Source organism: Pavona decussata, unplaced genomic scaffold (assembly GCF_977016875.1).
Source record: "Pavona decussata unplaced genomic scaffold, jaPavDecu1.1 SCAFFOLD_16, whole genome shotgun sequence".
Classification (NCBI taxonomy): domain Eukaryota; kingdom Metazoa; phylum Cnidaria; class Anthozoa; order Scleractinia; family Agariciidae; genus Pavona; species Pavona decussata.
In genome coordinates, this window is record NW_028145439.1 from 653083 (window position 1) to 668707 (window position 15625).

The 15625-nt window shown below is 38.4% G+C and overlaps 2 protein-coding genes across 4 annotated transcripts in view; one reads left to right on the forward strand and one right to left on the reverse strand.

The window, feature by feature from the left end:
- Positions 1-217: 217 nt before the first annotated feature.
- LOC146487174 (uncharacterized) lies at positions 218-6717 on the reverse strand. Its single transcript, XM_085086423.1, has 2 exons — positions 6405-6717; positions 218-1998 (listed from the first exon to the last, which is right to left on the reverse strand). Exons 1-2 carry the CDS (start codon positions 6574-6576, stop codon positions 1619-1621), a joined length of 552 nt encoding a protein of 183 aa, XP_084942549.1. The 5' UTR covers positions 6577-6717; the 3' UTR covers positions 218-1618.
- A 17-nt stretch (positions 6718-6734) lies between these two features.
- Positions 6735-15625, forward strand: part of LOC146487175 (E3 ubiquitin-protein ligase HECTD1-like) — a 36588-nt gene continuing 27697 nt past the window's right edge. For all 3 annotated transcript variants that reach the window (XM_085086347.1, XM_085086353.1, XM_085086361.1), the window contains exons 1-9: positions 6735-7375; positions 8668-8902; positions 9741-9968; positions 11001-11255; positions 12063-12333; positions 12938-13017; positions 13615-13713; positions 13863-13986; positions 15119-15462. In XM_085086347.1, the coding sequence (XP_084942473.1) occupies positions 7236-7375; positions 8668-8902; positions 9741-9968; positions 11001-11255; positions 12063-12333; positions 12938-13017; positions 13615-13713; positions 13863-13986; positions 15119-15462 (1776 nt within the window). In that variant the 5' untranslated portion in view covers positions 6735-7235. The remainder of the gene's footprint in view (positions 7376-8667; positions 8903-9740; positions 9969-11000; positions 11256-12062; positions 12334-12937; positions 13018-13614; positions 13714-13862; positions 13987-15118; positions 15463-15625) is intronic.

The following is a 15625-nucleotide window of genomic DNA, read 5'->3' on the forward strand; positions in this document are numbered from 1 at the left end:
AAGCTGCAATTTGGAAAAAAAATGCCATGCATTGCTTTGTATTTTACTGTTTTTTAGAATAATTGTTGCTTAATTATCTCTCAAGAATGCCTCGCTATCCCCAATTTTCTTTCTGGATTCCCATAGCCCCTACTAAGATCTGCTTTTCCCACATAGTCATAAACTGTGCAAAACTACTTCTCTATTAGGAGGCACCGTCCTCAAATTCAAACAAAACAACAGTTAATAACCTTTTATTTTAGCAACATCTAATGAGGAAATAAATACTCATAAATACATGATATGAACAAAATCTGATAAGATATAAAAAGCTTATGTATCAAAGTACTTACAAGACTGTACAACGTTTTGTAACAAGTTTTATCGAACAAGCTGCAAAAAACACCATGGGAAATACAGTACAGAACTTTGTTATGCAAAACCAATTCACATGTTAGCAGCTACACATATTCAACTTAACGGCAACAAAGGTATCAAGCCAGAAAAATAATTACCTTGGAGACAGCCGCAATGCACTTTTAGATGAACTAAGTCTCAGCCTAATCATGGTTTTCGTATTCACAGGAGCATTACAAACAACTAAATAATGCAAGCTGAATACCATTGATTGTGACAATCTGACCCATTATTGAGTTTCCACGTGGCTAAGCCATCGCCTGTCAATAACATGCAAACTTGGAAGTTCGAGAGTATCATCAATAACTATTATCCAAGTGGAAGCCTCACAAAACAAGTTTACTCCAGCTTACTTCAGTGGATTCAAAGGTCATGTCTGTGGATTGTGATTGGTTGATTTTTGGTTGTATTTCAGGTTCCAATGATTGGCCATTAAATCATAATTATGCCAATGAGAAAGTTTATTAGTTCAGATTTTAAACTTCTGAGTTTTCACACTATTCACAAGGATGTTGTCATCATCATCATCATCATCATCATCATCATCATCATCATCATCATCATCATCATCATCATCATCATCACTACCACTATATGCCTTGACATTGCCATTGCCATTGTCATAACCACTGCTACCAACAACGACAACCACCACCACCACCACGATCATCATCACCATCAACATTAAGATCACCCTCACCAATGCCATTGCCATTACCACTGCCACCACCACCACTAGCATTATCGTTACAGAATCATCTTCCCGATGTCTTCAGAGGTCTGCAGGGTTGCTTTTACATATGTTAAGAATCTTGGAAAAAAAGTGCATGTACTTTACAGGTTTTTCTGCATTTGCTAGTACAGCAGGGATCCATCTAGCCTCCCACGCAGTCATTTTAAGGGGACTTGTATTACCTGGAGGAGGTAATACGAGTCCCCTAAAAACGACTGCGTGGGAGGCTAGGATCCATCTAATCAGTTTTTTTACACAATTCTTTACAATAAAGAAGAGTGTGAGTCACACATATTGGCAACATGCCAATTTTCAATAACATGGGGGATGGTGAGACTAAATCCAAAGAATTGCAATGTTTGGTTCTTTAAGAAGAACTACCAGCATATCGAAACGAAATCTTGATATTTTTCTGTTCCAACTTAACAAACAAAACAAGTACATGTGTAATGGTTGATGGATGACGGATCTGCAACAAGTTTGTTCCTGTTATGCAGTGAGAGGCCTATAACCATTGATTCTCCCTTGATCCCAGGATTCTGACTGCTGTACAGCCCCTGCATTAGCTCCTCTGTTTCTTTTTAGTCTCAGTTCCTCATGGTGACAAGTAAGGCACAAAGGACGGTCCTCGTGATTGTCATAGTTGATGGTTGAGCAAAATGCACAGAACACTCCGAAACATCGATCGCACTGGCGCACGCACATCTCGCACACGCTGTGTTCGCAAAACGCACAAGGCATCGCTTCACCTTGTTGTTGACAAACCCAACAGAGAGTGAAAGAAACTGTCCCTGTTTGATCTAGACGACTAGGGCCAGCTTCTCTGCTTTGGCTTCTTTGGCTGTTCATTAACAGTTGAAAAGCACAATCTGCAATGGCAGAATAAAAATGACAACATTAGCAACAACAACAACAGAAAACTGAAGGGTAACTATAACCAGTTTTGCTGGAAGACGCCCAGCTTTCAGCAAGTTCTCCCGGTCTCCTAGTCAGTCGAGAAATTCTGCTGACAAACAAATTAAGAACCCAAAGCAAAAATTACAATGATTGTTTTGTCAAGTTCACTTTGTTTTGTAGTGTAGAATGCATCCTCTTCAACACAAGATCTTTCCTGATTTCCTTCTAGTATATATACAGTATTTAGCAATAAATTCAGTATTAAGAATGATGTATTATTCTAGAAAGTGACACAGGCATACTCGGAAAAAAGAAATCCGACTGCTCCTATCAAGAGTCGAACCCAAGACCTTCCGATTACTAGTTTGGATGCTCTACCACTGAGCTACAGGAGACTTGTGGGAGCTAAGGCCATTAAACTAGGTTCATGGGACAAATATCCTGCATAATACCCATCAATCTCATTCATTCACCAGGCTTCAAACATACCATCAAGCCTGGTGAATGAATGAGAATTGTCCCACGAACCTAGTTTAATGGCCTTAGCTCCCACGAGTCTCCTGTAGCTCAGTGGTAGAGCATCTGAACTAGTAATTGGAAGGTCTTAGGTTCGACTCTTGATAGCCTGAGCACTCGGATTTCTTTTTTCCGAGTATGCCTGTATCACTTTCTAGAATAATACATCATTCTCATTCATTCACCAGGCTTGAAATATACCATAACATTTATTTCAAATTCAGTATTGACTTCATTCGTTTTTATCAAAATTTTATTTTGTAAGAATTATTTTTATCTAATAATTGTAGTTTTGTTATGTATCTTACTAGTACACGACCCCACTAGCTTGTTAGCTTTGAGATTTTTATCGTGTATAAATAAAGGTTGTATGTATGTATGTATGTATGTATGTATGTATGTATGTATATTATTCCACAAGTGCACATTGGATATGAGACGATCAGTGTTCTTACCAGGATTCTGCCTTGGAGGGTCCCAGGGACCTCCTGCCTAAAAAGTAGGGGCCCCGTAGGAACTTAAGGGGGTCAAAGTTAATTGCAATAAGTGACTGGCTTAGAAAAAATCCTTCGGCATTTGTTTTGACAGACATGTTTTCTAGAAAACGTGGTCCTTCATCACAGTGATTGATTTGCATATCGCAAGACTCCCTTACAGTATTTTAATAAAACTTAATTTCGACAACCAGCAAAGATAAAATATTTAATGAATCATCTTCACTGGGATCATTTCCATCATGAAAAGTAGAACAAGTTAAATATTGTTATGTAAAAAACGAAATCCATGATGATTGCAAAATAATTAATTTTGCAAAAATATAAAACTTTATTCTGGAGTTACTTTTATTTTAGTTCAAAAATTTTGCTAAATTTGCATAACATGCGACATGAAATCTGATACTTTCTATTTCATACAAGCTTTAAAATATAAATACAGCTACAGGTATGAACTATGTGTTTCATACAATAACCAAGACATCTTGTGAGCAAGCATGACATTGGCTGAGCTGAGCAACAAAATAAACTTTCAAGGAAACTTCTAGTCAGAGAACTGCAAACATGCAATAATTATAATCGTGATCCTCTAATTTCACAAACAATGTTTTCATAGCCTGCGTGGCAGGCGCTAGAAAGGGGAAGGGAGAGGAGAAAATTGGGCGCGCGAGAATAGCGCGGCGCGAGATAGAGGGGAAAAGGAAGCGCCTGCAGTGAACCCATTGTTTATTTCGTCTCGCCCCCTCATTAATATACAAACGGTCAACATTTGCGACCGTCTGCCTGTCAAATGCCAGCCAATAGAAATATTTTTTTCGCAAGAACCCTGAGTGTGCGAAATAATGGATAAACACTAAGCAGTATGGCCAATCGAAAAGAATTACGCTATTGCGTACAGGATTTCGATAATTCTTTTCCACAGTGTATTAGTTTTAAGGACTTTGGGCGGTTAAACCTGGGTGTTTGAATGTCTCACAAATCAATGATTACTCTGCAACAGCGAATGGGTGAGAATTTTGATCACATTGCGATTATTTGGCAGAAATCCATCGAATGCAATAAAATAAATACTGTTAAATCAGCAAGCTTTTCCGACAAATTACACGCAGATAAACCCATACTCTCCACTTCAAAAATTTGGTCGTTAATAATGCTAGTTAGAGGGCAAATTACTAGCACAGAAGCAGTTTGAGTGTGGCCATTGTGATTTCTATTTTCTAATAACACCAGCAACTGGAAGATAAGACTCTTTCCGAAACCCGTCAGTAAAACTGCCACCAAGTTTTTCTCTCCATACAGTTGTTTCACCGCTTTTCTCTGTTCATCTTTCAAGGTTATTTTGCGACCTTTATCTTCTAACTCCAGCAAGATTTCCTTCAAAATTTGCTCAAACTTGGCTTCTCTGTCTCTTTTGAGTGCATCTGCCATCTTGATTTTCAGTCCCAAATGGCTTCCAAAACATCTGGACCAATCAGAAGGTTGTATCAGGCAATGATTGACGCATAATTAAAAACGAACCAATGGCGATTATTCGTTCGCCGGTGAACGAGAAAGACGAAATAAACAATGGGTTCGCTGCAGGCGCTTCGTTTTCCCCTCTCCCTCGCGCCGCGTGTTTCTCGCGCGCCCAATTTTCTCCTCTCCCTTCCCCTTTCTAGCACCTGCCACGCAGGCTAATGTTTTCACAACTAACTTTTATCGCAGAAGGAATTTCTGACCTCAAAATATTACAGCATGTCAATTGCTTCACTGCGATTTGTGAATTACACACCATTATTGGATTTCAATTGGCAACATACAGTATTTGGATAAAAAAATTTCCTTCCTTTTTACATCACAACAAAGTTTTGGCTTTTTTAACCTGACTGAGGTCACTTACAATGGTTGTTGTCAGGTTTTTGTCAGCCAGTCTTCTTGTGAACATTTCCTTATGTTTTCTGCTAGTTGCTAAAACAGTTTCCAAAACTTTGTTGACCAGTCAGTCTGGCTGGACTCTAGATGATACAGTCACACCACTCAATGATGTCATTCATTCGTCTATACTCTAATCACAAACTCCACCACAGCAATCAAAATGCGAGTTTTACACTGTTTAAATTTAAACACTGTTTTGTTTCACAGACACCTCTCAATGTTCATTGAGAAGAGACCTTCCCCATTAATCCAGAGCTGAACAATCCCCTTTTGCTTTCGGAATTCTTGGCCTAAACACCTCCCCACCCCTTTCAGAATCCAGTTCAAAGAATCCAAATTCTCAAATGTAACAACGTTTGTTTTTTGTGTTAAGAAAACTGGAGTCTATTTATTTGTTTTGTGTGACTATTGGTCCTCGAGTGACTGAGGCTATGTTCTCATGGGACCGGTCCCAAATCGATCCGACCCTATCCTGGAACTGACCATTTCTGTTCACAAGGCACCATTCCGCTTATCAACGTCAGGCCACGTGGGACCAGTCTGTTATGGTTTGGCACTGAATCGAAGTAAGAAAAGCAGCTGTTTCTATCTGAAGAATTCACGTTGAAGCATTCAAAATAGTGCCGAAGAAGGCTAAATCGATAGAGGGGGGAGATAAAGCCTTCACCCGGACAGACAATGAATTATCCCTTCTCTTAAAAGATTTTAATGATTACAAAGCCTACCAGGCTTCAAACGGAAAGGAAATATGAAGACATCATTGAAAGGCTTCTCAAAAGATACCCTTCCAAGATTTCTGATGGATAACTGTATTAACAGCCATTTGGAGGACGGTCAGCTGCCTTAAGGCAGTTAAACCAAAAAGTATGCCAACTAAAACAATGACTATTTGTCTCCTCATTTTTTTCTAGACCGAAGTACGATAAATTCAACTAGTACCCAAGCTTAATTGCACTACTAGTATCAAACGGAACCAGTCCAGGTGTTTACACGATGACCGATCCATTTGGGACCGAAACGGTTCCAAAACTGGAACGGTTTGATGGTACGGTGAGCAGGTCCTGTGTGAACAAAAGGCCTATCTGTCACGATTTATAGATTGGAACCATTTGGAACCGGTCCCGTGTGAACATAGCCTGATACTAATCAAAATCAATTAACGAACTTTACAAATGGAAATTTATTGATCGATTGCTTTTCCGATCATCAATTTCCATCGATTAGATACCCCGGGAGTTAACCAGGGGAAGGGGGGTGGGGGGTGTTGAAGTCTCGAATTGCTCAGCGGACATTAAAATCCACAGCCCCTTATTCTTAAAAACAGTACAGTGAGTGGGAACAGAGTTTGAGTCGGAAGATGTATCAGTAATTAATGTTTGGAGCTGTTAACGGAAATATTTGCCTTCAAGCCTGTCAGATTCATCTGCAGGTTCACTTTTAATACAAAACCTTACCGCTAGAACTTTGCTCAACTGTGCAATTCTCGTTGGCGCGCACCATGACAGCTTCAGTTGCAGGGATTTTTGGCTGCTGCGGAGACTCTCCAAACGGACACCTCCGCTTCGTCACAAGACGACTTAGCTCTGGCGATGCAGGAGGTGTTCTGCATTCCAAGATCGGCTCCATTTAACAAGCTGTTTCACTGAAAATAGCCCACAAATCAAACTACACTTGTATGAGTTCACAGATTGTTCGAGAGTGACAGCCTATTTTGCGAGAGGAAGAATGGGGCGACTAAGTCCCAACTCCCTCGCTCGCCCTGAAAACGAGGCTTTGTTTGCGCCAAAGTATCTGACAACATCAGATTTTATAGAAACCAAAAGAAAGGAAATTTGGAAAGGCTATGTAGGCGGCAATTCCCCGTTCCTTTCGATCAAAATAGATACCGAAACAGAGATGGTATTACGTTGTGTTATGGAAGGCCCAGCTGTAGAATACACCACGCGATATGATGACTAAGTGAGGAAAAGCCAACCTCGGTGCCGCAGGAAACACGAGGCGAGCCGAACTCCCGTGAAAAGGACGTGTTTCCGTGACGTGAAGTACAGATAATTAATCTCGGTCATTCTCTGCATTTATCGGCACAGATTACAATATTACCGTTGAATCACGTAGAGTTCTTTACCGGCCACACCTGGCAAGCCAAGAAACTACAGTTTATTCGACAAGTGAACTTTGAACAACAGAACTGTCTGTGTCACTTAAAGCCCACAATTTCATCAGACAGGGAACTGCATTTTGCCGGAAAGTCTAGTTTCTCGATTTGACGTTCATCTTTGGCAAAAATGGCAGACGTTGATCCTGATACACTCCTTGAATGGCTTAGCATGGGGCAAGGGGACGAAAGAGACATGCAACTAATAGCTCTGGAGCAGTTGTGTATGTTACTGCTTATGTCGGATAATATAGACCGGTGTTTTGAGAGGTGAGAAAATTAACATCGCTTTTTATACAAGTCTTACTTGTCCAGTTCATGATTTATTTCCTCTTTAGGTTTAAACTAATGCTTTATCTTCCTTCTCGGTAGTAGCTAAAAGTACTTGGAAGTAAATGAAATGTATGTTGTAAAGTTCGAAATATTTTTCAAGCGCGATAAAATAGGTATGCCTAGCCTATCAATCGATATATCATATTGTGTGTTGTGACTCGTCTGTTATTAGCTCTGATGACTTTTTGTGTGAATTAATTGAATATCAATCATTTTATTTCTGTAGACAGTTTCTAATAATCTTAACTCTCAGATAAAACATTTTTTTTGGATTTTAACTTACATACTAAATCATGTTTGATGGTAACTTTGCGTGTCGATATAAGTCTTATAAGCTTAAAATGATTAAATTTGCTTGTATTTTGATGATCTAAAACATGGGCGACTGACGTTATAATTTTGAGGAGTCATTTCCTTTTACGTTCATTGTCTTGCAATAACGAGTTTTCATCTCATACAATTTACATGGCTAACTTTAATCTATTTTGAATATTTTAAAATTTTATACCGGTAATCAGGGTACATCTTCTGAGAAAAAAACTGAAATATATTTTTTTTAGTTTTGTAATCAGGATTTGAATAAAATTTGAGACATGTTTGACTTGTTTTCTTTAAAAACCCATTTCTAAAGTGTACATGTACTGTATATCTCAAGTTTAGACAAAATAATATTATTGATCCTGAGACTTGGCACCAAAAATGGAATAGTTTACATTGTATACTGCAGTTAAGTCTGTACAGAATCTGACATGTAGCTTCAAATTCAGTCTTAGCTTGCAGTTTGTGTCGATGATATTGTAGAGGGTTAAATTTTTAGGCAGGTTGAGTTTCAATTCACAAAAACTTTTTTTTTTTCTAAGTTGTTGAACAGTGCAAAGAAATGTTTGATATGTTTACTTTTGTCTTAACTTGAAAAAAAAAATGGCTTTATTTTTGTTTGGTTTTTAAGTTATGCCCCCTCTTATTTTTCAAATGTCAATAACTTTTTTAAGGCAGTGGGACACACATTCCACTCGGAACAATTTCTAGATTGAGCACTGAAAAAAAAAAAGATAATTTCTTAATTAAATGCTCCAAAACCTTAAAATTAAAGTCACAACATAAGCACCATGTACTACAGCGGTCACATACAACAGTTGGAGCAGAGGTTGTACCATCTAAAGCAGCCCTTAAGAATGCTGCTTATCTCTTCATTTTTCTTGCATCTTATGATTGTTTTCTCTTCATAGTTGTCCTCCTCGGACATTTCTCCCGGCTTTGTGTCGCATCTTCCTGGATGAGTGTGCTCCAGAAAACGTTCTTGAAGTAACTGCCAGAGCCATCACATATTACCTAGACGTGTCGGCAGAGTGCACTAGGAGGATTGTCGCTGTGGAAGGAGCCATCAAGGCCCTGTGTAACAGGCTGGTTGTAGTTGATTTATCATCAAGGACTAGTAAGGACTTGGGAGAGCAGTGTGTCAAGGTAAATGCAAGGAATTTCTTTTGGTTACAGTGAAACTAAGAAAACCATGAACATTAGAAATATTTCTGGGATGTTTATTGTTTAGGAAAAGAAAATTAATGAGATGTAAGATGAAAAAACTTGAGACTGTAACAGTAATTATTTTTGTGGTTTGTGGTTTTTCTTATGGTTTGTTTTGTCTCTGTTTGGTCACAAAACAATAAACATTTGGACAGAAATAATCCTGCATGTAGTGTTTCACTGTAGCTTCGCTACATAAAAGTTTAAACTTCTCTAGCATTGTTTGCCTCCTTAGACTGTAGTTGCCTTGAAATACTGGAATTTCTATTAAAGAAGACTTCCTAATTGACCTGTAGAAGAATGATACAATGTAGATTAACATAATCATTTATTAACAATATATCTCTGTATCGATCAAAACCATGTAGAATACTTTTAACATTACAGAGAGTTAGCATTGTGGTTGAGGCAAATGGCAAATGTCAGATTCTGGTTTAAATTTTCTCAAAAGAATAATAAATAGATGACAATAGTGCGGGATACATGTAATTCTTGCTTGTGTTGCTATAACTTAAAGCTACTCAACTTCACTTAGAAACAAAAATTAAAACAACTAGTAAAAATTAATTTTTTTAAATTTTTGCCATTCCCCACAAACATCGTGCTAAATCTCTCCGTTGCATGGAAACTGTAATAGTGCTCTTCAAGAAAAGCCCAATAAAGTTTGCTGGGAGCTTCTGCTCTAGTCTTATTTAGGAAGGCAAAATGTGTAATTTTGTTGTGAAGGGCAAACAACCTGATTGATTGGTGATTGATTGTTCATGTATTTTATCACTAGGTTCTGGAACTGATTTGCACCCGTGAGGCTGGAGCTGTGTTTGAGGCTGGCGGTTTGCAATGTTCATTAACATTCATTCGTGAGTTTGGGAGTTCCGTACATAAGGATACCCTTCATTCTGCTATGAATGTGGTATCAAGATTGTGTGGACGGATGGAACCGCAGGATACCAATTTGGAGACTTGCGTGAAATCACTTTCAACCCTTCTAAAACATGAAGACCCATATGTGAGTCCTGGTCTTAGTCATTACGGTTAACTTAATTTACATGACTTTGTAGAAATGAGTGGTACTAACATACATAAATTATGATATGGTAGTTGAATCAGCCCAGTACCAATTCTTTTAAAAGGAAAATGTCGGCAAACTCTGTAAAATTTTTGCTCTAAGAGGAAGTTAAATTTTGGGATCCAACAGCATGTCAAGGCAGTAATTGCCTGTTCCGAAGTTCTTTATAAAGGGACTAGACCCCAGTTTACACATTAAATTTTTTCAAATTGTGTGATATAAAGAAATGAAACCCATCACAAGAAAGATGACATAAAAATTAGTAAGTTTACCAAGTTTGGTTATGTTTCGTTGTGTAGTAACCAGGCTGTGACCTGTCAAAGGTCGCCCAAATTCCATACACATGTTTCTCATTCTGAGATGTGTACATGTACCTCAAATCCATACAGTCTCAAATTTTTCAGATTTTTGAGAGACATCTACCTGGTTGCAATCTAACAACAGAACGTCAAATGAACCGACTAATGTTATTTTTTTTGTGATCTTTCTTATGACAAACTCCAATTTCTGATTGAATTAATGAAAATTAAAAGCTCGTCCCTTGTCTCCATTTGAACTCTAGAATGGGGAATAGCAGGCGAGAAATTAAGATACACAGACATACTGTACCTGTAATGTAAAATCAATTGCAAGGTTGATCGGACAGCTAAAATAATTTTATTGCCCAATATTTTGGTTAGACTATACTAACCTTTATCGGGGCTGCAAAAAGATAAGTAAAAATTTGAAATAAATGGTTACAATATTTAAAGATGATACAAATGAAAAGTTGAGATGTGATTGGTTGATAAACAAAGAAAGCAGAAACATGTACAGAATCCATTACAAAAAATTAGATAATTATACAATAGACAGATTAAGTTTCAGTGCTGGGCATGTTTGGTGTTTGGGCATGCTTTAACAGGAACATGTATTTAGTAGATTTGCAAACTACTGGGTTAAAATATTTTCCAAATTTTTGTTTTTTTATAGGTTTCTGATGGTGCCCTGAGGTGTTTTGCCTCTCTCGCTGACCGGTTTACCCGCCGTGGTGTTGATCCTGCTCCCTTAGCTGAACACGGACTCAGCAGTGAGTTGCTGGAGAGGTTAGCAAGTGCTGCAGCTACGGCAGGAGAGAAGGCTGGCGGCAGCTCAGCTACACCTGACTCCAAAAGCAGCAGTACATCTGTGTCTACTATTGTCAGTTTGCTGTCCACACTGTGCCGTGGATCACCAAGTGTTACGCATGTATGTTGAAATTCCCATGGGCTATTTGACTTTTAAACAGAAGTAGCAATCAAATAAATATATTTTGTAAGCAATGCCCTCTTTGCATTGTAACTTGTTAACAACAGCCAAAATAATTTTTGTCATATAAGTACATCATCATTATCATCATCATAAATACAGCAAGGCCTTCTGCCAGTTTTTAATACTACAGTTGAACCTCTTTATTACGGACACCAAGGGGACAGGAATAAGTGTCCGTATTATAGAGGTGTCCATTTCAGAGAGGTAGGCTTTAGATGGATTTTGGTCTCTCAGGGACCAAGTGAAATGCCCGTAATAGAGAGGTGTCTGTATTATAGAGGTGTCTGTAAGGAGAGGATCCACTGTAGTGTTTGAAAACTGCATCTAAGCTCCAATCTTTACAATTCTTCTGGAGAAGCACATCACCCAGATTCCCCTAGAGGCTCACCCCTTTGTTTACCTTATGTACAGTTAATATGTGCCCTTACCCCTTTAACCCCTAATATCAAGGAACAAATTCTCGTAACTTGTTCCCATACTTTTCTTATAAAAGTACTGGGGTGAAGTTATTAAAATGTCAATTATTTCACCTTAGGTGATCATATCCTTAATTCTCATGACCTCAGGGGTTGAATTAGCATTGATATTACAAGGAGAAATTTGATGCTGATCACTGTTAGGGCTTAAAGAGTTATACTGTATATGTGCAGGGGAAGCACACCCTGCCATTAATACCCCCCCCCCCCCCCACACACACACTTTTCTGTTTCCAACTTGTAATGATATTATAATATTATTCTTTAGGACTTATTAAGAGCTGGACTGCCTGATGCTATTGAAAAAGCCCTCCAAGGTGATGAGAGGTGTGTTCTGGATACCATGAGACTGGTCGATCTACTTCTTGTTCTGCTGTTTGAGGGGCGGCGAGCCTTGCCAAAGTCGTCTGTCAGTATTCCCAAAGGAGGGATTGGTGGTCTGCGGAGGTTTGACAGTTCAAATGAGAGATCTCACAGACAGCTTATTGACTGTATCAGAAGCAAGGATACTGATGCTGTGATAGATGCAATTGAAAATGGTGAGATTTTTCTTTTTACAATAACTGTCCAAATTCCCGCTCGCTGATTGGCTCGTAGCTATTGTCTATAAGAGTACAGAGAATAAAAATGACGTCAACGAAAAACAAAAACGAAAAAAATAGCTAATTCCGCTCATACTTCTTCCACGTTATTGTAAAAAACAAATTGACGGCAGTTTTCTATGGTCTATACTCTTACAGACCATAAAATGGTGCCATGAAATGTCCAAAACTTGGCAGTGAAACCACTCGCCTGCGGCTCGTGGTTCCACTTGAGTTTTGAACATTTTTTGACGTCATTTTGTGGTCTATAAGAGCATAGACCATAGAAAACAATGGAAGCATACAGGTGTATGAAGGGTGACTTGCACTATTTGCAACGTCTTACATGGTTGGTAGAGAGGACAAAAGAAAGAACTATTGAACAATGCTCTCAAACCTAAAAAAATACAGCTGCAGGTTATCAGGATCTAGTGAAATAATTATTAATTATAATTTTTGTGCAAGATTTAAAAGTTTCTAAACTTGGGCTGCATCTTACATATATCTGCCAGTGTTTTATAATATAAACAAAATACACTGTATGTTTTGATAACACTTGTAGGTGGATTCGAGGTGAACTTCATGGATGATGTGGGACAGACATTGCTTAACTGGGCATCTGCATTTGGAACTTTAGAAATGGTAGGTTTCAGCACAGGCAGTGTAAGCTCACATCACAACAGAGCAAGCATTGATTAACTATTTATAATTCTTAATTTTTGCATTGAAACTTCACGTTCTGGCTCACACAACTTGCATGAACATGTACCGGTATGTAAAATTTTTATTTGTGATGATGGCACACCACCTAAATTTCTGAAAATTATTAATTATTGGATTTGCCAAGATTTTATGAAAGATCATGACTGTTGAAAATTTCCCACTTGCCAAAAATCAGCATCTTATTGTGATCTGGGGGTGAGTTGTTAGCACTGTTATGCTTCAATGACTCCATACAAAACTGAAGCAAAATTAGAAAGATTGTATGGAGTCATCACAGCAATTACCAATATTGATCTCACCCCCAGTTTGCAATCAGAAGCTGATTTTTGGCAGGTAGGCATTTTTCATCATGCTTTCTGAACATCTTAATAAATCCCATAATTTAAAAAATCCAAATACATGTATTTGTGATGCCACACTTTGGACAGTACTCTATTGCAGCAAGATTTGCAAAAATTTAAGGTTTATTTTCGGCATAGCAGAGGCTGAAATGTTTTTTTTTTTCTCTTGAATCAGGTGGAATACTTGTGTGAGCGAGGTGCAGATGTGAACAGAGGCCAAAGGTCGTCATCTCTGCATTATGCAGCCTGTTTTGGAAGACCAGCTGTTGCTAAAGTGAGTTTGTTGACATCATTGAACTATTCAATTATCAGGGAAAATATTAATTTAAAAAGCATAACTGAAAAGGCGGACAATTTATGAACTGTCAATATAAGTTGCAAGATATGGCCACTAAACCTATGGTAAAATATTTCCTTTTTCAGACTTTACTTCGACATGGGGCCAACCCAGACCTTAGGGACGAGGATGGCAAAACTCCAATGGATAAAGCACGGGAGAGAAATGATGAAGGCCACAGAGAAGTTGTACACATTCTGCAATCACCAGGTACAAATTAGTACACAGATCAGATACGTGTGATGTGTAAAAGGGGTTGAATTACATGTATCAGTCTACTTTCCAGTAGTTCAAGTCAGGATCCTTATCCTTAGTCAGCGCTTGGGATCATGATTGATTGCACATGGCTTATGAAAGACCCATTGGAAAGTAGTTAAAAAAACCAAAAGATTTGTCTAGGACATTGAGAGTGGCATAATCTTTGTGAGCAACATGAGTATTCCTGTGCATTTTTGTGCCATAGCATTTTGCCTTTCACCCTCTTGTAACACTGTCTTGTGATGTTTGGTTATGGTGGAAATAGTCTCTGAATGTCAACGTACACATTTTAAAGTAGACAGCATAAAGTGTTTGCGCTGGGGGTTGATGCCAACTAAGTACCAACACTTACACTTTATGTGCGAACAGGTGTTGTTTCTTCTAGAAATAAATCGTTTCCTAGAACTTCTATTTGAGTTTGCATTTTGGAAAACTCCTTGCTTCTTGATTCTCGATCCTCTATCCTTGATACTCGATCCTGGATTCTTGCATCTCGCAACTCGAATGTCAAGACGTTCGAGATGTGAGTACTGTAGAATAGTGCAAATTGTCAATTGTAACGTTTTGTAATCTTAATTACTGTAATTATCGAAAGCAGTTTTGTGTTGTTACAATAAACTACATTTCTTTGCAAAAAAAAGAGATGTGAATATTCATTGAGTTTCGAGGATCAAGTTGAAACTGTCAACTTACTTTTGAGCTGTACTGTAGCAGACTGCTGCGTTTTAAAATAATTTGTTTCTAGACTAGACATCAAAAACTCCTACTCTATCCCAAGCTAGCTTCATATTCAATTCTTACAATATTATTCTAGTGTGACTAATTTCTTCATACAAGTGGCCAGTTACAGAGTAAATGACACTCGCTTGAGACTAAAACTCTCTGATTTCTACCCCTTATCTCAGACAAAACTGCTTGAAACTAAAATGTATACCCTAACAGTGGTGCATATCCATATCTCTTACTAGATAGGTGGGAGGACATCCCCAGCACACATCAAAATACTGGAGGATTTATTTGTTATAACAATGGATTAATAACATGTAGAACCATGATGTTTATTGCTGATTCTTTAAATTATCAGGAGAGTGGATGGTACCCGTTGGAAACAGTCCTGCTTTATCCTCCTCCACACCAGCACAGCCAGCTGCTGCACAAGATTCCGCCACCAACACTGAAGAGAAAAAGGAAGAACCAGAGGATGTCAAAGGAGATCCTGAAATGGCCCCCATCTACCTGAAAAATCTTCTACCACTGTTTGCCAAGAACTACAAGGAAACAATGATGCCGAGCATTAGGAAGGCAACTTTAGCACTGATGCGTAAGATGATCCATTATTCATCTCAGGCGCAGCTGGAAGAGCTGTCACAGAATATGAGTTTTGCATCAGTTATTGTGGAGGTGCTCTCAGTGGTGTTAGATCATGAGGTGAGAGAGGGTAGCCTGTGGTTTTTGATTTTAGCCCAAGAATTAAGTATACTGTAGGTAAAGGTACATGTACATGTAGGTTAAGTTACAGATCGGCCTAAGTGGCCCACACAACAGCAGCTCAACCCAGTGTCTGTAGCATGAAGTACACTAGGAATATTGC